We start from the raw sequence: 23,845 nt of genomic DNA, 5'->3' as shown, positions 1-23,845 counted from the left end.
TAATATTCTTGGCAGATTGCATGCAGTACATTTTAAAATTACAGTTTAAAAAAATATATTTTCTACTTTAAGAAAGAATTATGCCAGCTTTGTTTCTTGGCTAATCATTATCCCTCAAGCAACATTAATGATAACACTGGACAATGAAGATTTTGCTTCTTGAACACCTTTGGGTGTATTTTATGGATTTTGAGATGCTGATCATGAAAATCACCTTAAAAATTGCCTATCACGTAGTTTTATTTTAGATATAACCTATTTGACCAAAGCAATGAAGTCATGTTTTAATAGCTATTGCTTTAAAGGCAAGGTGATACAGCTAGTAGAACTGCTGCCTCACAGTTTATTTCAAGCATACAAAACCATGAAGTGCAATATACCATTAAAAATTCATTTTCTGCATTCGCACTTGGACTTCTTCCCTGCTGACTTTGGAGCAGTCAGTGACAAACATGATGAAAGGTTTCACAAGGACATTGCACCATGGAAAAATGGTATCGGGGTAACTGGAATCCATCAATGCTGGCCAACTATTGTTGGACACAAATGAAAATCAGCGGCAAACCATTTTTAGGTCAGGCAGACTAACACAATGTTAGTCATTATGCGATTAAACATGCTAAATTCAATAAAAGTTAATTTAATGTTTCTCCAACTCCCTATGTGATACAGAAAATCTGAAATTATATTTATGTTTAGCTTAAAGTTGTCTATTATAATCCCCAATTTTTTTCTCAGGAAGAAAACCTTTTGAAAAAAAATTGTTGACCAATGTAATTATTACATTGTCACTTGTGGCCCTATGATACAGTATGCAGAATGAACATGCTTCACCAGCAGATCTGTATTGGTCCAGAATAGCAGCTCAGCATCACCTTCTCAACAGCAATTGTGGATAGGCTATAAATGTTGGCCTTGATAGTAATATCCACATCCTGAAAATAATTTTATTTTAAATGAGATGCGACAGCAACAAAACCTTCCGTTGTGCCTTCCCTATTTCAGTGGCATCAATTGTAAGATACTATCCTTTTAAGATGATTCATGCCATGTGATCGAATTACAGTGTAGTCAACACTTAGACTGGGAATAGATTACAAATCTTGGCAAATATCCTTGTATGCTTTTCAATATGTTTGGAAGGCAGACTACTTATACTTGAGGGAGGCAGAATCAGAATAAGCCTTTTTAGCATTTCATTTCCTCAGAAAAGATTTACAGTACAACTCCAATTATCAGAAATTGGATTTCCGAAATCCTCATTTATCTGAATTTTTTTTTGATCTGAAAATGACGTCTTTTCGTCTCCATAATTTTTCGGATAAGTTAAGTTATCTGAAACAATTAGAAATCCTCAGTTACCCAATTTTTTTTATGGAGCTGAACTGACCTCACAAGTTGAAAAAAAAATTCACCCAACATGAAATTAGAACGATGATTGTCCTCGTTTCAGGTAACTCCCTCCCGTCTCTTTCCATTTCTTCTTTACTCTCCAATTCTCCCTATCAAACTGTCTCCTAGAAGCCAGCTGTCAGAAGAATACCTTGTCCTGGCACTATCAGAGAGCAGGACCTTGGAGCTCCAGGCAGGTGCAGGGACCTCAATGGGGATGCATTTGTGATTGGCGGTGGCGGTTGGGAGGGAGAGCGTGCAAAGGCGAAGATAGGTCTGTATCAAGAACTAAGACGTGAAGCTGGAACAAGCCCATGGGGAGACAAGAGCCTGCCAACTTGCCAGTGAGCATTCCATTGGCCCGGGTAGCTTCCCCAGGGATCAGCGACAGAAGTGGGGACATGTCGGGGATTAGCGGCAGCGGCGGTGGGGAGGTGTCAGTGATCGGTGGAAACCAGCATTTTTTTGGTGAGAATTAAACATTATTTTAATGCTTTAAAAAGCCTTTCCTTATTGTTTGTTGTAGTTTAAACATTGATACAAGTGACTTACTGTTGCTACTGGGCTGTTTTTAAAAAAATTAGTCTGCTACCAACTATTTTCAACAATTGGAGCTGTACTGCAATTCCATTTGTTCAATTTCCTCTTTCGTAACAAAATGTAATGCTTCTGCTTAATTTAAAATAACTTACAACTACCCTCATGCATCATAACTGTGGTCTCTGGATCTACCTCATTTTTTTTCTCTCCAGTTGCAATCAAGGAGATAATGCTAGAAAATTATTTTCTCAGTGTTTGACATACAGAGACAAGCTAAATATAACACAAACTAAACTGTTTTCTATTAATATGACAAAAGGATATTCTCTCCTGCAATGATGATAACTTCAATTTCTGTTTCACATTGCAAAGTGAGAGCTAAGCAGTATCACACATTCACTTTACTGATGCTTTTACATTAAGATTAGCAAGTTTGTGGATGACAGTAAAGTGTCAGATATTGTAGATATTGAATATTGTTGCCAAAGATTTGTAGCAGAATTATGATTGGTTGGGCAGGTGGGTAGAGGAATGGTTGATGGAATGTAAAACAGAGAATTATGAGGTGTATTTTTGGTGGTCTAATGTGGGTAGGACATACATAGAGAATGATAGGGATCTGGGCAGTGTGGTAACGCAGAGGGATCTAGGAGTGCAGGCACATCATATCTTGAAAGTGGTATCACAGGTTGATAGATTGGTTAAAAAGGCTTTTGGCACATTGGCCTTCATTGATCAGAATATTGAGTATGTAGACATTGGGAGGTGATGTTGCATTTGTATAAGTTCCTGAAGCCCCATATGGAGAATTGTGTTCAGTTTTGGTTGCCATGCTACAGGAAGGATGTCGTAAAACTGGAGAGGTTGTTGCTAGGACTCGGGGTCCAAGGGTATAGGGAGAGATTGAGAAGGCCATTACTTTATTCCTTTGAGCATAGAAGATGAGGATTGATCTCAATAAGGCGTACTAAATCATGAGGGAAATATATTGGGCAAACACAGAGAGTCCTTTGCCCAGAGTACAGGAATCAAAGGACATTGGTTTAAGGTGAGGGGGGGAAAGATTTAACAGGAACATGAGGGGTAATTTTTTTGAGTGTATGTAATGAGCTGCTGGAGAAGGTTCCAAGGTTTAAGAAAAAATTGGGCACACATGGATAGGATGTGTTTAGAGGGATATGGTAAAATGCAGGCAGGTTGGACTAGAGTTGGTGGGTTGATCAGCTTGAGCACATTGGGCCGAAGGGCCTGTTTCCTCACTGTATGATCCTATGATTATTTCCTAAGCTGTCTGCAAAACAGTTCTATGTGGTTGTTGATCTTCTATCAGAATTAACCAAACTTGGTTTCCCTCCATTACTCTCTTCTCCATCTGTTTTGCCTGACCTAGTGCGAATTTCCAGCATTTTCTGTTTTTATTTCATATTTCCAGCATTAGTTTATTTGCTTTGAACTTAACTCCAATTTGTCCTATTATTTTGCCACAGTGCAATATCTCCTACTACCAGAAGGATTTGATCTAATTAAGTTGACTGTTTGGTGGATATGTACACTGCCTGCCAAATGTTAAGCAGAAGTTGGATCCCCACAAAGTGTTCGACTAAAATATTTAAAATCCATGTCATTTAAGAATAGGAATAAACAAATCCATCCCAGGGTATGACTGGTTTGGTAGGTACCGTGGGTATCAGTGCTTGGTCCTCACTACTCACAACCTGAATGACGATTTGGTTGAGGGCAGCAAATAAGTTGATTGCAAAAACAAACTCGGAACTTGCTTAGTGATGAGAAAGGAAAGGGGTTGAATCCTGGATCTGAAATAGTAACTTTTTCCTTCCATAGACTCCATCAGATCGGCAGAGTTTTTCCAGCATTGCTTAGTTTTTTTTAAAAAGATTTCCAACAACTACAGTATTTTTTTTAAATTTCTCATTGTGTTAAATAATGCTTTCAAGTAAAAAAAATGATATCAAAACTAATTTAATGACATTCAGGAAATAATGCAAAAAAATTGTGACTCCTTTCTCTATAACTGAAGTTGAGAAGAGACACATTGGTGAAAGGAATTAATGATGGCTTTGTTGACCTGAAATAGTGAATTCAAATAGTCACCTGTAATCTGAGAGTGGAAATGATAAGGAATAAACAGCAAATAATTAAAATGACTACCAGAATGTAAGCTGAAGTTAGAAAAACTGAGCTGGAAGAAGGGTAAAGGAAAGATTGTTGAGAGCATAAAAGAGAGCAATAACAGGAAAAAGTGCTCCTTGTGAACAAAGTTCACCTGCAAATCGAAGAAAAAACACAAAATATTCTGTCTGGGCACTCTCCAACCAGATGAAATTAACACAGACTGGTTTTCATTCAGCCCATCCCCTTTCTCTGTTGCCCTATCTCTACCCCGCCCACCCCCCCCCCCCCCATCTCCTTTCCTCTGGCATCCCTCTCCCTTCCCTCTCCATTCAAAGAGTTATCCTTTCCTCCTATTGGTAGCGAGCAAGGCTATCAGCCACCATCCTGTCAACTCTCTACAGAAACTTTACAAGAATATCTTGGCCAGCTGCATCAGTATGATATGGTTTGTGCAGAGAAATGGGTTGGAGGTCAATCAACAGGACCATAAATGTGGATCATTGAACTCTCCCTCCCCTCATCAATGTGATCTACCAGAATTGTTGTCTAAAGAGAGCGTGCAAAATCGCTGAGGACTCAATCCACTGCGCACACAGCATCTATCAACTGCTCCCATTGAAAGAGATACAGGAGTATCAGAGCCAACACCGCCAGGCTGAGAAATAGCTTCTTCCCGAGGGCAGTGAGAATGCTGAACGACCAAAGGAACTGCTCACACTAACCATCCGAGACTCTCATATTTACAAAACAATATTTATTTATTTGTTCATTTATATGAATACTTGTCCTGCATATGTATTGTTTGTCTGTGTATGTATGTAACGTCTGGCTGTGCGTTTGCATGCTTTGCATCGAGTTCTGGAGAACGCTGTTTCGTGGGATACATTTGTGCAATCAGATGACAATAAACTTGATATACAACATTGGACTATGACACAGTCATTTACAGACAGATTTGGGTATATTAAAAGCTGTTTCTATTATTAGAGGGGCCATGAAGAACCACATTTTCACCCAATAGCTGTTAAGCTTTTTAAGATCACTATCAGTCATTATGGTAAAGGCCGAAACCTTAATCTTAATCTAAAAAGAATTGGTGTGTATTTTACAAGCCATTAATTAGACTTGGATCAGGCAAACTTGCTCATTTTCAACAGGCACAATTATTCAACAATTATTTTTGTTGAGAAATTTCTGCTGGTTGTTCCTTGAGATTAGAATCAAGATAAATAGTAAATACAGAATATGTCTTATTTTATTTCCATTCACTTTTTGTACTACTCAGTATTAATACTTAATGCTAAGCATTTAAAGCATTCCATTGAGCAGTATTGACATACCTCACCTTAATGACAAATTATATTTCTAAATCCCAAGTTTCAAAGCAGGGTGAATGTGAAGAAATCAGAGAGAATTAGATATAAATGACAATTTATTTATGGCACATTTATATTTCTTTCACTTTGAAATATTTTACAACATATGATGATGGTGTGATTAAAATTATCAAACCAATCCTAAAAAAATTGTAATTCAATAACAATTGTACTTTGTACTTTGGCTTGGCTTCGCGGACGAAGATTTATGGAGGGGGTAAAAAGTCCACGTCAGCTGCAGGCTCGTTTGTGGCTGACCAGTCCGATGCGGGACAGGCAGACACGATTGCAGCGGTTGCAAGGGAAAATTGGTTGGTTGGGGTTGGGTGTTGGGTTTTTCCTCCTTTGCCTTTTGTCAGTGAGGTGGGCTCTGCGGTCTTCTTCAAAGGAGGCTGCTGCCCGCCAAACTGTGAGGCACCAAGATGCACGGTTTGAGGCGTTATCAGCCCACTGGCGGTGGTCAATGTGGCAGGCACCAAGAGATTTCTTTAGGCAGTCCTTGTACCTTTTCTTTGGTGCACCTCTGTCACGGTGGCCAGTGGAGAGCTCGCCATATAATACGATCTTGGGAAGGCGATGGTCCTCCATTCTGAAGACGTGACCCATCCAGCGCAGCTGGATCTTCAGCAGCGTGGACTCGATGCTGTCGACCTCTGCCATCTCGAGTACCTCGACGTTAGGGGTGTGAGCGCTCCAATGGATGTTGAGGATGGAGCGGAGACAACGCTGGTGGAAGCGTTCTAGGAGCCGTAGGTGGTGCCGGTAGAGGACCCATGATTCGGAGCCGAACAGGAGTGTGGGTATGACAACGGCTCTGTATACGCTTATCTTTGTGAGGTTTTTCAGTTGGTTGTTTTTCCAGACTCTTTTGTGTAGTCTTCCAAAGGCGCTATTTGCCTTGGCGAGTCTGTTGTCTATCTCATTGTCGATCCTTGCATCTGATGAAATGGTGCAGCTGAGATAGGTAAACTGGTTGACCGTTTTGAGTTTTGTGTGCCCGATGGAGATGTGGGGGGGCTGGTAGTCATGGTGGGGAGCTGGCTGATGGAGGACCTCAGTTTTCTTCAGGCTGACTTCCAGGCCAAACATTTTGGCAGTTTCCGCAAAGCAGGACATCAAGCGCTGAAGAGCTGGCTCTGAATGGGCAACTAAAGCGGCATCATCTGCAAAGAGTAGTTCACGGACAAGTTTCTCTTAGAATCTTAAATAGTTCAGAGGTGGATCCATTGAAGGCTGGCTGTGCCTTTCATGGAAGGAAGCAACAACGTGTTGATTTCACGCATATTACATTTTTATCAGGGAGAGCAGCAGCGGCCCCGGCCCCGGTCCGGGCGAAGGGTAGACGGCGGCGGCCCCGATACGGGCAGGAGCAAGGGGGAGACGGCGGCCCCAGTCCGGGCACAGGGAGAGCAGCAGCGGCCCCGGCCCCGGTCCGGGCGAAGGGTAGACGGCGGCGGCCCCGATACGGGCAGGAGCAAGGGGGAGACGGCGGCCCCAGTCCGGGCACAGGGAGAGCAGCAGCGGCCCCGGCCCCGGCGAAGGGTAGACGGCGGCGGCCCCGATACGGGCAGGAGCAAGGGGGAGACGGCGGCCCCGGCCAATAACAATTAATACAATAGGAAAAGAACTGTTCAAGTTCATGCTAATTGTTTTATTGAGGCTGAAAAGTTATCACTCAATGTTAAGTCTTCAAAATTAATTGATTAGATACACCATATTTAGGTTATGAATACTATTTTGTTAACATTATCAATAAAGCTCAACCCCTCTCAACTAGCATCTCTGGGATCCCATTGAAGCAGAGCACTCACAAGCATAGAAGAAGCAGCCTAGAAGACATCCACTCTTGAAAAGTGACCATAACAATGGACCAGCAGAGGGGCTCAGTGGCTGAAGGACCCATACTGTAGAAGCTTGTGGGAACCAGATATTGGGACTGGTATTCAGAGTGTGTGGAGGGCAAGAAGGACCCATACTGTAGAAGCTCGTGGGAACCAGATATTGGGACTGGCATTCAGAGTGTGTGGAGGGCAAGAAGGACCCATACTGTAGAAGCTCGTGGGAACCAGATATTGGGACTGGTATTCAGAGTGTGTGGAGGGCAAGAAGGGCTCCTGAAGGGGCATCAGGCACTGAAAACCTTCGGATTGTATGGTTGGTTCGGATCTGAGAGCTTGGGATGTGAATGGATCGAAAAGGAGGCTGTATAGCTGCAGAGACTGCGGGAGAGCTGGAGGTGAATCCATGGACACTTGGTGTCTCTGAAGGGGCTCTCCTATGCCTCTCATTCTCTTACAGTTGAGGCACCAGCCAATGCTAGTTGGCACTTCTTTGTGTGCCTTTCCAGTGAGTAAAAAGTTAACGAATATTGTGTATTATGATAATGTTAACATGACAATAAAGTAATCTTGAAACTGTGGTAAGCCACTGTTTGCATATTTATCTGTCTGGACATGCCCATTGGATGATTGTACCTGTGGCCACTCCCACAGATCCTGAATAAAGATGACTATTCCACAGCCCCCTCCCCAGTTCAGGAAAGTAGACCATCATGGACCTGACTCCATTCTATTGTGAATAAGAGCCTATCGTTTTACATAACTTTGGTCTTTTGGACTTAGTGATGGTGCATAAATTTTATTCACAATAAATTTTAACAATGGAGCAGATCCTGAAGCCAGAGAAATTGACCTTCAATCACCTCTGGCTGTGTTGCTTCAAAGCATTCCTGCAAGTATCATCTGTCATCATTCGATCAGAGAACAAGCTGCAGGTACTACACTCCTGGCCCAAGCCCCTGTTGTACTCAATGATCAGGGACACCACATTGTACCCAGAGGCTATGGACATTCTGAAGGGCCAGTACCAGTACCTGAAGGTAAATGAAGTCTATGTGAGACACCGCCTGGCCACTCAAAAACAGCAACCTGGGGAATCGAGTGCTGAATATCTCTGGACCCTACGAACTCTCGGACAGGCCTGCAACTGCAAAGCCATGACGGCTGTGGAGAACACGGATGACCTGATTATAGATATATATTTTGCAGGAATCAGGTCCAAGTACATTTATCAGAGACTGTTGGAGCAAGTGACCTTAATTTGCAGAGGACAGTCAAACTGGTGGGCATGCTGTCCTCTAGAATATGGAAGCCTACTCACCGTCAATGCGGCCAACTCATGATTGCTCCAAGCGCCATCATCTTGGGACGCACTGCCATGCATCATCAGCAATTTGACCATGGCCAGCGTACTCCACAAGCACCTAACTCTGCTAATGCCCCGACCACAGCTGCTATACTCAGTGAGCACAGAAAGTGCTACTTCTACAGTATGGGCAAGCACTTGAGGAAATGCTGCCCGGTGAAAGATGCGGTCTGCTCCAACTGCAGAAAGAAAGGACATTATACGAGAGTGTGCAATTCCAAGTCACCACAACCCAGCAGCACACGTGGAGACCATGGGGCTGCCATCTTCGATACCCAGCTGCTCCATTGCAAGCTGTGGGGACCGACATCTTGGATGCCATCATCTTGCAACTGAACACAAATTCTCCTCCATTAGCTACAGACAGTAACCTGACACTGGTCTCCAACATGCTGAATCAAGGTAGTCCTCACAAACTCACCAGATCAATGATGGACGTCCAGGTGAATGGCTACATGACGAGCTGCCCGTTTGATGGTGGAAGCATGGAGAGCTTCATTCACCCAGATATGGTGCAGCGCTACTTCCTCATGGTTAGGCCAGTGAGTCACAAAGTCTCCTTGGCCTTGAAGTCCCATACTGCGTAGTATGGAACTCTGCAGGGCACAGACTACAAAGACTTTAAAGTCCTGGTGATGTCACAGCTGTGCACTGCCATGTTACTGGGATTAGACTTCCAATGCCACCTTAAAAGCATGATGATGGAGTATAACTAACCCCACCCTCCCTCAATGTCTGTAACCAGCAATTCTTAAATAGCCCGCTGCGTTCCACCAGCAAGAACACCCCCACCCCTACTGTTTCCAGCCAGCAATCTGAAGGTTGCCCATGGCACACGGCTTGTGGACTCTCACCCCTCCTAATCCGCTCACTAACCTCACCTCTGACTGCAAACCCGTTGCCACCAAAAGTAGATAGTACAGGGCCAGGGACAGGAGCAGGCCCAGCGACTACTCAATGAGGGGATCACTGAAGCCAGTACCAGCCCTTGGAAACCCAAGAGGTGGTGGTGAGGAATGGCTCTTCCCCTTCAGCTGGCAGCTGGTTCCACTCTCTCGACGCTCTCTGTGTGAAGATGTTTTCCCAATATTCATATTCTATGCCCCTTCACTCTTAACTCATGCCCTATATATCGTGTCTCACCTAAACTCGGTGGAAAAAGCTTGCTTGCATTTACTCATGTCACCACCATCCACCTCCTCCCCACCAGCCCCTGACCCCCAACCCTCCACCTGGCACCAACTGCAGCCAACACCCACCCCACCTTCCCTCTACTGGCACCCAGCGCCAACACCATTCCATGCGACCAGGACCCAGCTCCTCCTGCTCTCCCGGTGGGCAAGACAAGGAGAGCCCGCTCCAGGCAACACTGCGCCACGGGTGACGGCCGCCGGTAACAGGATCCCTGGGCCACGGACACGAACCGTTCTTGCCTGGTGTGGAAACTTACTGCGCTGACAGTCGGTGTGGACCCAGCCGCCGGTCAAAGCTTGGTCTGTGACCTCCATCCAGAAAGACACGTGTTCCGTTCCCACTCTCTGCGCCCACCCACCGCTCAACTCAGTTTACAGCCGTCTATGCGAACGACCGGTTCACCAGACGCGTGTCTGCAAGGCTAATTGCGCTGCCGCCGTTCGGAGGGGCACAGCAGCGCCGCCGCCGGTCGGAGGACCGCCCCAGAGGGCCACGACAGCGCCGCCGCCGGTCGGAGGACCGCCCCAGAGGGGCACGACAGGGCCGCCGCCGGTCAGAAGTCACGGGACTGAAGGGCATAAATAACCAATGAGACCGATCTAAAAAGATTCTGGCTTTTGGTATTTGTGCAATATTTGGAACCCAGGGAAGATGTAGCTTTTTCCACTGAGTTCAGGTGAGGCACGATATGTTTAGAGAAATTGTTCATTCAATCTCATACGTCTTTCCGACTATTTCACACCGAGATAGCGAGAGTCCTCTGTTTATTCCCAAGAACTTGACCAACCCGTTCCACTCCACCAAGGAATTAATTCTGCCTGAACTCGTTTTCTTAAATATCGACTCCCTGAATTTCACTCTCTTTCTTCCAATCAAAGTTGCAGCTTAGTATATGCATGACTTATTAACCTGATTTTTTTTGGGGGGGGGGGGGTGGGAAATGTGGAACAATCTTTGTTTCAGTCTCACAAGCGTCCACTCCCTTAATGGGGGGGGGGGGGGGGGGCTAAATAAACAATTGCATTGGTGCAGCTTCCTGCACTCAAATTTATATTTTTAAAATAGATATATTTTGCTACTAATTTCCACTTTGCTCCATGTCCATCCTCAACTTTTCTCTTCCTGCATTTATCTCTTTCCGTTGTGATAAGCTAGGAGCATTGTATCACACTTCTAACGATGTCTCAACATATTTCCTCCTACATGCTATTTTCTCAGTTCCTCCATTTCTGTTGTATTTGCACTGATGACGAGACTTCCACAGCTTCCTGAAGCCGATCGTCAAATCATAGAACACTACAGCACAGAAACTGGCCCTTTGGCCCATCTAGTATGTGTTGAACTATTATTCTGCCTCTTCCCAATGACCTGCACCTGGACCATAGCCTGCCATGTCCTCTTATCCATGTCCCTATCCAAATGTTTCTTAAATATTAAAAAGGAGCCTACATTCAACTGGCAGCTCGTTCCACACTCTCAGCACTCTCTGTGTGAAGAGGTTTTCCCTAGATTCCATTTGAACATTTGCCCCTTCACTCTTAACCCATATCATGTCTCTTCTAACTTCAGTGGAAAAAGCTTGCTTGCATTATATTCATTATATTCATAATTTTGAATAACTCTATCCCTCATTATTCTATGGTCTAAGGAATAATGCCTGTATAACTTTTCCTTGTAACTTAGTAGCCTATCATTTGTCACCACAACTCTGCATGTCTTTTCTTCCAATTTAATATCATCTTTAACCTCCCTGTTTAGCCCACCATGTGCATTTTTCTCATAGAAAAGAGAAATGCTGATTTGATATTTAAGGAGGAGTTGAACACAGATGAATTAATAGACCTGGATGAATAAGATCCCTTGATATTAAAATAAGGAAGGAAATTGCAGAAGTTTGATCTTTCTTCAATCATCCTTGGCTGGAGTAATGGTGTTGGAATACTGAAGGATCACTTTTAAGGAAAATAATTCAGTATTGATTAAACATGGAAGAAAGTACAAACTAAGCAACTATACGCAATTATTTAAACTTCAATGGTGGGTAATTTTATTGGAAATAATATTAACCTTTATTTAAAACACAAAACAAATCATGGAAAGTAACCGTGTCTTTTGGAGAGTGGCAGGCTGTGGCTAGTGTGTATCTCATGAACCAGTGCTTGGATCCAGCAACGCAAAATTTACAGAAGAGATTTGGCTGAGGGTGGTGGTGTTAAGCATCATATTTTTAATTTACTGATGATACAAATCTGGAGGTGAGGAAAGGATAGTGGGTGGAGTAGGAGGATGTAAAAGAGAGATTTAGGCAAGATGAGTGAGAAGGCAAGAAGATAGCAGATGGAATATAAGGTGTACAGAAGGCTCAATGGGACCAACATTGCATACATTTTCAGGCCATTTGACAAAATATCAGGATTTTTCTTAGCAGTAGAAACACAAGTCTTAATGACATCAAAAACAGGCCAAAGTTTAAAAAATCTGATGTTTTTGGCCTCACTGCTCTAAAAGTTAGTTCTATTTGTTCAGAAATTTAGAGATATTTCATAAATCGAGCATGAAGAGAATCTATGAGAAAAGTGCACATCGTGCAGCGAAATAGGGAAGTTAAGATGGTATTGTAAGAAAAGGCATGGAGAGTTGTGGTGACAAATGATAGACTAGAGCATCAGGAAACTTCTACAAAGCAGCATTGAGTGACCAAAAATAAATCAAACATTATTATAAACAATATAAAAATAGAGTACACAAAAAAAAGAAACAGCAATAAATGTTGATTTTTTTTAAAGAAGATTGGAAGCTAATCGTGAGAAGTAGAGAAACAGCAGAGATCCTAAATTATTATAGACCCATCAGATTTGAGATACTGGAATATGGAGTAAAAAAAAATGTCTGGGTCAATGGAACAGTCAATATTTGGGTCAAGACTGCATCAGAACAGTCCTGATGCAAGGCCTCCACCAAAACTTTGACAATTCTTCTCCTGCACCCCCTCCATAGTTGCTACTTGACCTAAGGAATCTCTCCAGCAGTTTGTTTTCTTATACTAAATAATTATTTTGATTAGTTTTCATGAGAGGAGAAATGGAAAACACATCACTAATGATGAACAATCAAGGGGGTTTAGAGATGGAGAAACTTGCAGCAATCCCCATCAATAGAAGAAAAAAATGACCACTAAAAGGACTAAAGGCTGACAAGTCCCAAGACCTGATATGTCACCTGCAAACATATTACCCACCTGTTATTTTATCTAAGTAATTTATATACATCATAAACAGGGGTTACAGCTCTGATCCCTGCAGAATACCACTGGTAACAGGCATCCAGCCTGAATAAACACCCTTCCACCACTACCTTTGTTCTATGGGCTAGTGAATTCCAAATCCATACTATCAATTCACCATGGATTCACCTTCTGGATCAGCCCAGTATGAAAGATTCCTGTCAATCAATCCTTAAAAAAACCTCAAATGGATAAGATGTGACTTGCACTTCACAAATCCATGATGACTGTCCTGATCTGACCATGACTGTCTGAATGTGTATGAATATATCCAACGAATCATATTCAGATACCATAATGCAATCTGCATGTATTTAAATACTGAATCTTTTATATGTTTATTTTTCAAATGCAGTTTTGTTAATGGAAATTTATTTTTTATTGTATTAAAATGTTCTATTGTATCATCTTTAAAATAGAAATAAATATTATTCTCAAATTAAACTAGTTAAAATTACTTTAAAAAAAACACCAGTGCTTTGGTTACACAAACGGGTAATGTGTGTGCATAAAGACATTTTCAAAGATCTTTTATTTTGATTGGGCAATGTTGTCCTCTGTACAGTGTGAGCAATCTCCTGAAGTGTATTTAAGATTAGTAGTATTGATCAAATGGTACTGAAGGCACAGTTCCTTAAACAAGGAATTCAAATTGAAGGTTACAGCAGAGGAAAACACATTTCATATGACAAAGAGTTATAGGATCACAGAAATTCATACCACATTAGAAGGACACTCAGCCCATTATGTCCATTGTTGTCTAAAATGGACTATGGTCAATTGAATCTCATTTCCCCCCCCCCCTCATTTCCTTTATCCTTCTGATGGTTGCTAGTTATTGAGTATCGTCCTAAAAATCCTCATATGCTCTAATGGTCCTTACAACAGATTGTATTCATTAGACCATTAACAAAAAAAACTTACATGTGGCTGGTCCTAAATCACAGTGTTATAAGCCCAAAGGACCCCAAAACCTAGTAGCAATAGAAATTCACCAAGACAAATGGCCACTTAAACAAAAGTTGCTTTTAATTATCTTTAAACATAAAAAACAGGATCAAACTTAACTTATTATTAACTTAACGTAACAGCGCCCTTCTAATTCTAAGCGCACGTGTATGTAATGTGTATGTAACTTCAGAAAACTTCTTTGATTCACAGTCCTATCTCACTTCTCCAAGTTCACTGGTTGCGGCAATTCTTACACTGTGCAGAGAAATTAACATTTATGATTTTCACCCGGCTTTCGTGCTTGAAAGGTAAGGTTCTTGTCAGTTTCCAGAGAGAGATTTGTTGCTTGTTGGACACCCACAACTGAGTCCTTCTAATCAGCTACTTCAGTATCTTGCTGAAGAAACTTGCCTCATCAGGGTTTTCCAGGTGATAACGTCTTTCTTTCAGGCCACCACAGAGTTCCTTTTATGTTTCCTTTATTTCAAATGAAACATTATACAGCCAACCATCTCCTCTTGCATGGACCACAAGGGTTTACCAGGCTGAACAGAGAACTCACAACAACTAACACCTCTGATACAAACTGTTCTCCACTACCTTTTTCCTCTAAATAAGGTTTCCTTAACAATTCAAGTAATATCCACGGGCCATTTCTTTAATCTCCTGTTCTCTTACTGCTTTGTCCTTCAGTCAATAAGACTGGTATCTGTCCACGGTTGCTGAATTAAATATTTTCTTGACAAAGAGAAATCCTTACTCTCACAATTAACCTGTTCTTTCAAGACTATTTCAAAAGTTCAGGCCAAATCTCTTATCAACTGGGTCCTCCTCTGCTCTCATCATTTTCTTAGACAAAGACATTGCTACAGCACATGCAGGATGTATCTCACAATCCTCTTCAACATCATCCTTTCTATGCTGATTTGTTAATCTCAAAACTGACCCAACTTTATCCTCTGCCAAATCATTCCCTAACAAAAATGAGACTCCTTGCATGGGTAACTTTGAAATAACTCCTACTACTCAGGTCCCTTAACTAATTCTAAATTCAGCACTATGTTGTGAAGAGATATTGACTTTACATCACCTCTAACACCTTTAATCAAAGTTATCTCCCCTGTGTCAGTCTTTTGATCAAGAATTAAAACATTCTCCAACAACAGTGACTGTACAGCTCTAGTATCTCTAAGAATTTTAACTGGAACCGGTGATTCTCCCTCCTTTACTGAAACCAAGCCCTTACCAGGTTTCAAACATCTGATCTCCTTAAATTCAGCTGTATGAATACATGCTTCTGGTAAAACCTCCTCCTCTCATTTCTTTTTCAATACTAAACAATTCGCAATAATATGACCATGTTTTTTACAAAAATGACAAAAATCCAGAATTTCTGTAGTTTCCCACCTTACCTTCATCTTTTCTCTTAACATTCTCCCCAGACTTAATTTCAGGCTTACTAGCCTGCTCCACATTAACTTTTTGAACAGGCTTAATAATCTGTTCCACATTAACCCTCTGAAAAGGCTTTCTGAATATTGTTTTTTTTGAATCAGGGAATATTCGTCTGCTAACCTAACCATTTGCTACCACATCCCTCTCATCCAGGCATAATTTAATCTCCTTTGGAACACCCCTTTTAATTTCCTCAATAAAGATCAATTCTCTCAATCTGTCAAAATTATTATTTATTCCTTTTGAGCTGCACCAATGGTCAAAACATACAGATTTTCCCAGAGCAAAATCCATATAAGATTGATTCCATGTTTTCACCACACTCCTAAATTTTTGTCTTTATGCTTCAGGAACCAACTCACAAGCTTTTAATACTGCTTGTTTTACAGTATTATAATTTGTCACTTGCTGTTTAGTCAAACTAGAGCATGTAATTTGTACTTTTCCCTTCAATACACTTAGGAGCATAAGAGGCCATTTTTCTTTTGGCCATCTTGAACTCTCAGCAACCTTTTCAAAAAGCTGAAAATATGTATCTATATCTCCCTCATCAAAAGGAGGAACTAGATTTACCTCTCTACTAGCCAAAAACCTCTCACCAGGAGTTATAGCCTCAATTCTCTTACTTCTCTACATCTCAATTTTTAACTTTTCTAATTGAAACCGTCTGTTCCTTTTAATTTCCTCTCCATTTTTCAGTACCTTTAACTCATATATCCTCCATTTTTCATCCTTCTCCCTTTGTTTTTCAACTTCCTCTTCCTCATTTAGTTGTTTCTGCAACTAAATGTTCTGTTTCTCTCTTCCACCCTCAATTTCTCCAACTCCAATTGCGGAAAATCCTCTGTATTTATATTTTCCTCCACCAATGCTCGACTTCAGTCAGTTTTAATGTCTTAGCAATGACCATCAGTTCCTCTTTTCTCTTCCTCTGCATCTCCACAGGTGATGGTTGTGACAAAAAATGTACTAACATCCATTACTGCTGTTTTACACACACACACACACACACACACACACACACACACACACACACACACACACACACACACACACACACACACACACACACACACACACACTTTAAATTAGCTTGGAAAACCAATTAACTAATAAATCACAAAAACTCCAAAAGTTTAAGATTCCAAAACTCCAATTTTCAATCTGAATGGATAAGTCCCCATATGTTACGAGTCCAGAGGAGCCCAAAACCCAGCAGCAATAGAAATTCACCAAGACAAATCGTGACTTAAACAAAAGTTGCTTTTAATTATCTTTAAACATGAAAACAGAATCACACTTTAACTTATCACTATTGACTTAACTAATCTAAATTAATCCCCTTCTAATTCTAAGTGCACATGTATGTAATGTGTGTGTTGTTACAAGATCAAGCCAACAACCACAAAGAAGGCATATCACACAGGGGTAAAGATGAACAATTACTTTATTAACAAAAAATTCACCTTCAAACTTTAATTCAAAATCCCCCCTTTTATAACAATGCCCACTGGTTACTATGCAAATTTCTATAGCAGTGTAAAACTAATAAATTCCCCAGCATAAATAACATATATAATTAAAATCTAAGTTATATTTCCAACCAGACCACAGAAAAACTTAAGACACAAAACAAAAACAAAACACAGAAGACTCTCCAAAACTTCGATCTCAACTGAAGGAAAGATCATAAACAAAATTCAGTTTGTTTGGTAAATTGAAGCCAAAAGATCAGAGAGAGAGAGAGAGAGAGAGAGAGAAAGAGAGAGAGCACAAAATTCGAAGTTGTCTTGTGTTGCTTGCAGAGAGAGGAACAATGGCTTGTTCTGGATCCTTCTGGCTGCCTTCGAAATGTTCATCCCTTTTTGAAATCCCAACTTTCTAAACTGTCTTTCAGACAATGACTCATGCTCTGGGCCTTCTTCCACTCCACAGCACCCCCAGTGATGGTTTATCATCCAAGTCCAGAAATTTTTAGATCATTTTCTGCACATGCTCAATCTGTCTCCCAGTCTCTCAGTAGTCCACCATCACCTTGGCTCTCCAAGGCAAACTGACACTTTTTTTTAAACATAAAACCACACAACACATAGGGCAATACACAACACAGAACTCTGTAACAGTGTAAGTTCAGAAAAGTTCTTTGGTTCACAGTCCAATCTCATTTCTCACTCCAAATTCACCAGTATCAGGCAATTTTTGTACTGTGCACAGATTTTAACATGTATCACTCTTCACCAGGCTTTTGTGCTTGAAAGGTAAATGGTTACCACTCAGGAAGGTTCTTGTCAGTTTTCAGAGAGAGAGATTTGTTGCTCGTTGGACACCCACAACTAATTCCTTCTGATCAGCTACTTCAGTGTCTTGCTGAAGAAACTTGTCCCATCAGGGTTTTCCAGGTGATTACCTCTTTCTTTCAGGTCACCACAGATTTCCTTTTTGTTTCCCTTATTTCAAGTGAAACATTATTCAGCCAGCTGTCTCCTCTTGCATGGACCACAAGGGCTTTTACCAGGCTGAACTAAGAACTCACACCCATCTTGAAAATGATGTTTTTCCACAAGCTTGCCAGCTTGTCATGTTCCTCTCCCAGCTGCTGCTGCTGAACTGTAGAACTGAATTCTCTCTCTCTCTCTCTCCCTCTCTCAGAGAAAAGCTTCGTGCCTCTCTTAGAACAGTAAACTGCACTCAGACTGTGGCACCGGGCCCAATCTTCTGAGTTGCTTTCCAAAACAATAATCGATTACTCTACAGTATGTCCAATTAACACCTTGTGAAGTCCTTATGGGCAATCTTCAAAGTTTTTGCATGTTTAAAATAATGACAAACAGGCCTGAGTTTGTGAAGTTTGTAACAGCAACCACTGGGTTGAAAAGCTGACCATGACATTAAACAAAATTCAATGTCAAGATTTTAATCAAGTGCATAAGATGCAAATTGGCACTCGGAGCCTGGACTGTCCGGATTGAGCCAAGCTCTTGCATTTCAAATGAGATCTGTTTTGAAGTGTTTTTGTATTTGTGACCTACACTATAAAAAAAAACCTGCCACAATTTATCTCCTTTAAAACATACCTATATACAATACAAAATATAACATAATTTGTCGCAACTGTTTGTGAACCACCTCTAGATTGTCTGATATACATGGATTTATTCTATTCCATGCTTTTCATGGACAATTTTGAAGTGTAGGGTACAGAGATCCCACAATATTTTTCCATGACCAATTTCTCTTACTTTTACCTATTTGTTTCCTGCAAAAAATATCATGACTGTTCTCAAAATGTTGTGGAAAAAAAACTGGGTCTCTTTTTTTTCTCTCCCTTCAGTTGCTTCATAGGCATAAGAAATTAGAATCCAAGACACTAAGGATTAGAAATGGTATTTTCTTCAAACAACACAAATTTAAGTAATATTTAACAATAAAACATTTTTGAATTAATGTTTGAAAATTAAATCAATAGCAAATGTATCTTTTTTTCTGGTTCTTTGTTCAACTCATTTCATTTTTTCCCATTGATGAAATACATTTTAAAATCTTTTAGAAAGCGAAGTAAGACAATTGTCAGCAGAAATTTATCTTCATCGCAAAAGCAATCTTTCACCTACCTTTGAGTATAACTGCTTCCTTGTCAATAGGTTCCCCCATGGTAGATGTTTGTCCTTGTAAATCATAAAAAATAACTTTTTGATCCTAGATACATTATGAATCCATTTGTAATTCAATTCACATCTCTTTTAATAATTTCCATCTATTTCTGCTCTGAAACGATCACAGGTCGAAAGAAATACAATAATGTTATTTCAACAGTGCTGGAACATATCAATAAAATTGTACTTGTCGAAAGTTCTATCATCTGGCAAGGTTATTGTTAACAAAAATCATGTGATGATATCATATCCATGGTAATAATACAGGCTACTGATAAAGTTTTCTACAGCTTATTTTATACTTTCGCTGATTGAAAATGACCTCCTATTTGTACGAAAAGCAAAACATCTGCTGCAGCATATTACATTTGAAAATGAAGATACCCTGCAAATAGCAACAATTTATTTTATAAAACCTGTAATATGGCAAAATATTCAAAAATGCTGTCCAGGCCAATTACTGAAAAAGCCTGCTGGAGCCACATTGTGATAATGAGAGAAATGTTTTAGAGTTGGGAAAAATGTAGAAAGGCAGTAAAAGAAATCCAGCACTTGACACATGGGAACTTGAGGGAATGAAATGCTAATGACATCAGTAATTAAATTCAGGATGCTCAAGAGATCAGAATTTAACAAATATTGCAGATACTTTATAGGAGATTTTCAGAGAAAAGGAATGATGAAGTTGTGGAAGGATTTGAAAAAAAAATATGGTGATTTTAAAATCAATACATTTTTTAAATGAGTAGTTCAAGGAAAATGGCATAATGAATGTGTCAAGGTGACACGTTACCAAGGATAGAACATAGGAGTCTGGTTAGGAGTGCTTTTGTTTGCTTGCAGTGGATATCACAGACCCTAGTCACGAAGTGTTAACACGTATCAAATCCAGAACCTTCAGCACAATTTCCAGAACTTTTGCTATCCTCAAAGAAATAGCAAATCTTTCAACTCAACAAACTAACATAAAATTGTTTGATTTGAAAATAGTAACAAATAAAGGAGAACTGAAAATTGATTTTAAAAGTTGTGGGTTAATTATATAAAGCAAAATACAAGAAAGATGGTGAATAATGCTAGTGACTTGAAAAGATGGATAAGAACATGGAAGTATATTTTAATGATTATATTCTGAAAGATTGATTCTCAAAGATGGTTAATAATTCCAAGTTATAGATAACAGTGGGGGGGGAGGGAGGGAGTTAAAAAAATGAAGTGAGGCAGCAATATTGGCTAAAGAAACAATTACACTTCTGAGCAGCAATGAAATTACTTCATCAAATGAGACTATTTGAGTTATATTAAAGGAAATAAAGCCTGCTATCCTGCTGGGAATGTACAGTGGATCTCCAAACTATCTGCAGAGAATTAGAAGTGCAAGCTCCCAAATGCAAAAACAAAAGGGTAATCACGCGAAGAGGATTCAATGACCCTAATACTGTTGGATTAAATTAGTACTAAAATAGAGGGCACAGAGATCCTGTATTCTGAAGAACTTTTTATTTCCAGTGTATACCAAGCCCAACAATAAGGCTGAGCAAAGCTGATGTGTCCCAATTCCGGTTGAGGTTTAGGAAATAAAGCTGAGACTGTTGGGAAGAGCATTGATGAGAAACTGTTCACTTTATTTTTGTGCTTTGTAAATGCCCAATCAGATTTCTTGTAAGACCTATCCCAGCAAAAAATGGTGAAAAAAAATAAACAATGAACACTGTGTTATGATGGGGTTTTTTAACTTCTGCACCATGTACAAAAGCATTACCTCAGTTCTCCAGGACAGCTGTTTGCAAAGCTCACTACTTCTATATCATTGACATGCTGGCTGTTGGAAAGTGAATCAGACCTTCAGGTACTTTTCCCATTATACCCACAGAACACAGGCAGAAATTGGTGCCATAGAATTGAAGGAATCTGGAGATGGGGGAAGGGCTAAATGGTATGGGGAACACTCTTCTTTCTACTGTTTTTCCAGTATGATGGACTGGTCTGAACCACTCCTGTTTCGTGTGGCTCCAAACTATTGCAAGGTGCAGTTTGATCAAAGGCTAGTGATTGATGAGTGCAGGTCGCAAGTAATTTGTGAGAGAAAGGCAATGACCAGTAGACAGATCTCAATAGGAATTATCAAACAAAAAGCCAAATCATTAGTCTGCAGAATGTGTGCAAGGCATTGAAGTGACTGGGCAGATTGTCATGGCCCCAACCTTTGCAAAATGTAGTCCTATTTTTCTTTCCTGTGAGTAAGTAACAAGAGTTGTAAGTTTCCCCAAAAGCTCCAATTTCTGCCTGAGATGGAAGAAACATGTGAATTGAGACCTTTCATTACATGCTTGAGTGTAGCTAGGACACTATCGGCCAAGCCGAGAGAATTGCATGCTGAAGTACTGAGGCCGATTTCCAGCCACATTGCATAAAAACGTGAATGACTGGGACTTTCCAGGCACATCAGTGAGAGTGGTTTTGTACTGGCGAAATTCAGTTTTATTTAACTTGGACAATGTTTTAAACTGAGACTATATGCAGAGAAATTACACTGAAACTATTTTTTTTCTCAAAAGTTTTGTTTCTGAAAACAAATTGGGGATTATGACAGACAACTTCAAGCTGGACACAAAGATAAGTTCTGATATGCAGTATCATGTAGGAAGTTCGAGAAACATTAAGTTAACTTTTTATTGAATTTATCATGTTTAATTGTAAAATTATGCTGATACATTGTGTTAGTACACTGATTTTCATTTGTACTCAGCATCTGATGCCTCTCGCATCAGTGTCCAAAAGTAGTAGGCCAGCATTGATAGATTCCAATTCCATGATCCATGGTCACAATGCCCTAGTGAAACCTTTCACCCGTTTTCATCACTGACTGCATTAAGATCACCATATCTGCACGTTGAATCTTTCGGAAGAAAATAAGTGCACTCACTACATCATAAATCTCTTTGGTTAGTAATGCTCAGCATTTGTATGTGTGAGATGCTTTTATAGCCTGTCTGCATCTATCCTGACTAACCATGCCCAGGCCTAAGACAACATTTGCATAGCACCTGCACTGACTGCATGTCCAGGCATGCTTGGACTGACCAAAACAGCCCTGCTTTGTGAGCAATATACCAGTAGACTTAAAATATGACAGGAAATCACAAAAAAAGGTTATATCTAAAAAAAATATGCAATTGGAAATTTTTAAGATGATTTTTGTTATCACCAACCTAAAATCCATAAAATACACCAAAAGTGTTCAAGAAGTAAAATCTTTGTTGTCCAGTGTTACTTAGCAGAAGTATCTGAAAACAGCTGCTTCAGGGTTGTGATGCGCATTGAAAGAACCAAAGACTTGTTGATCCAAACCAAGGCTTTTTATTAACTAAAAGACTGGAGCATATCACAAGTAGGTTGACCAGTCCAGAATGACCTGGTCTGGCTAGGAGCAATTCTTTAAGACCTGTCAGTAGGTGTGGCTACACTCTCAGCCAATCACAGTCATCCTACACTACCATCTGTACATATGTACATATACACATTGGTGACAGAATCTGTACTATCACATTCACTCCTTCTTTGAGAACCGACCCCCAGGGTGATTTGAGGTTAGGGGCTGTACCGGTCAGGGGATCTGACCATCCGGCGTGACTGCTGTGGCGCCAGGATTGGGGTCGCCGGAGTCGTGTCGCCAGGATTGAGGTCGCCAGAGTCGTGTCGCTGGCAGGCCTGTAGAGTGTGGCCACTGCTTCACTCAATTCCCCCAACGTCATTGTCGACAGTCTGGCCTGAGCTGGTGGGGTGGTGCTGGTCCCTCTGTTCAAGCACATGACCTGGGGGAGAAGGAATAGGGGGAGGTTGGGTTAGAGGCACTGCTGCATCTGATCCGGCTTGGGCTAGGTCCCTTACTGAGACTGTGTCCTCCCGTCCGTCTGGGTACTCAAAGTAGCCATAATGCAGGTTCACATGTAGCAGAGTCACTCAGTCAATCAAGGGGTCATTCTTAGAGTACCGGAAATGTGACATCGTTAAAAGGACTGGATCGGGAACCGTGAGCCATGCCGGTCTGGTCGTACCCCGACTCAGATTTTCCTCGGGAAAGAGATCCTTTCATGGGGAAGGTGGCATTGGTCGCAGTGCGTAGGAGGGAGTGGATGGAGTGTAGGGCACTAGTGAGCTCATCCTGCCAGCGAGAGGTGGGGAGACCTTTGGACCGGAGGGCAAGCTTAACTGCTTTCCAGACGGAGGCATTCTCTCGACTTGCCCATTACCGCGTGTGGGTTATAACTGGTGGTCCTTCTTGAAGCAATACCACGCTCCAGAAGGTAATGCCGCAGCTCCGCGCTCAATAAACAAGGACATCCAGTCACTGTGGATCTAACTGGGGTACCTGAAGGGCCTCTATAAATGAGGAGGCAGTCATGTCCGAGCAAGGGCACAGCGAACGGGAGGCGGGAGTACTCGTCGATTGCCGTAAGGATATTAGGTGTTACGGTTGGTCAACGGTAGGGACCCTTGAAGTCTACGCTGAGACGCTCAAAGGGGCGGGTGGCTTTGATGATCTGGGTGTTCTCCGGACGGAAGAAGTGGGGCTTGCACTCAGCACACACTGGGCAGCCCGGGTCATGGAGCGAATCTCTTCGACCGTGTAGGGCAGGTTGCGAGATTTGACAAAGTGCGCA

General features: G+C 41.1%; 1 protein-coding gene across 7 annotated transcripts in view; it reads right to left on the bottom strand.

Moving 5' to 3' along the window:
- tpd52l1 (tpd52 like 1) overlaps nucleotides 1–10,272 on the bottom strand; it is a 35,064-nt gene extending 24,792 nt beyond the window's left edge. For all 7 annotated transcript variants that reach the window (XM_069886918.1, XM_069886919.1, XM_069886920.1 and 4 more), the window contains exon 1: nucleotides 10,096–10,272. In XM_069886918.1, the coding sequence (XP_069743019.1) occupies nucleotides 10,096–10,153 (58 nt within the window). In that variant the 5' untranslated portion in view covers nucleotides 10,154–10,272. The remainder of the gene's footprint in view (nucleotides 1–10,095) is intronic.
- Nucleotides 10,273–23,845: the final 13,573 nt, after the last annotated feature.

Source organism: Narcine bancroftii, chromosome 6, assembly GCF_036971445.1.
Source record: "Narcine bancroftii isolate sNarBan1 chromosome 6, sNarBan1.hap1, whole genome shotgun sequence".
In the NCBI taxonomy this organism is placed as follows: domain Eukaryota; kingdom Metazoa; phylum Chordata; class Chondrichthyes; order Torpediniformes; family Narcinidae; genus Narcine; species Narcine bancroftii.
Note: the sequence above shows the minus strand (reverse complement) of the source record. Positions and strands in the feature narration are given on the sequence as shown.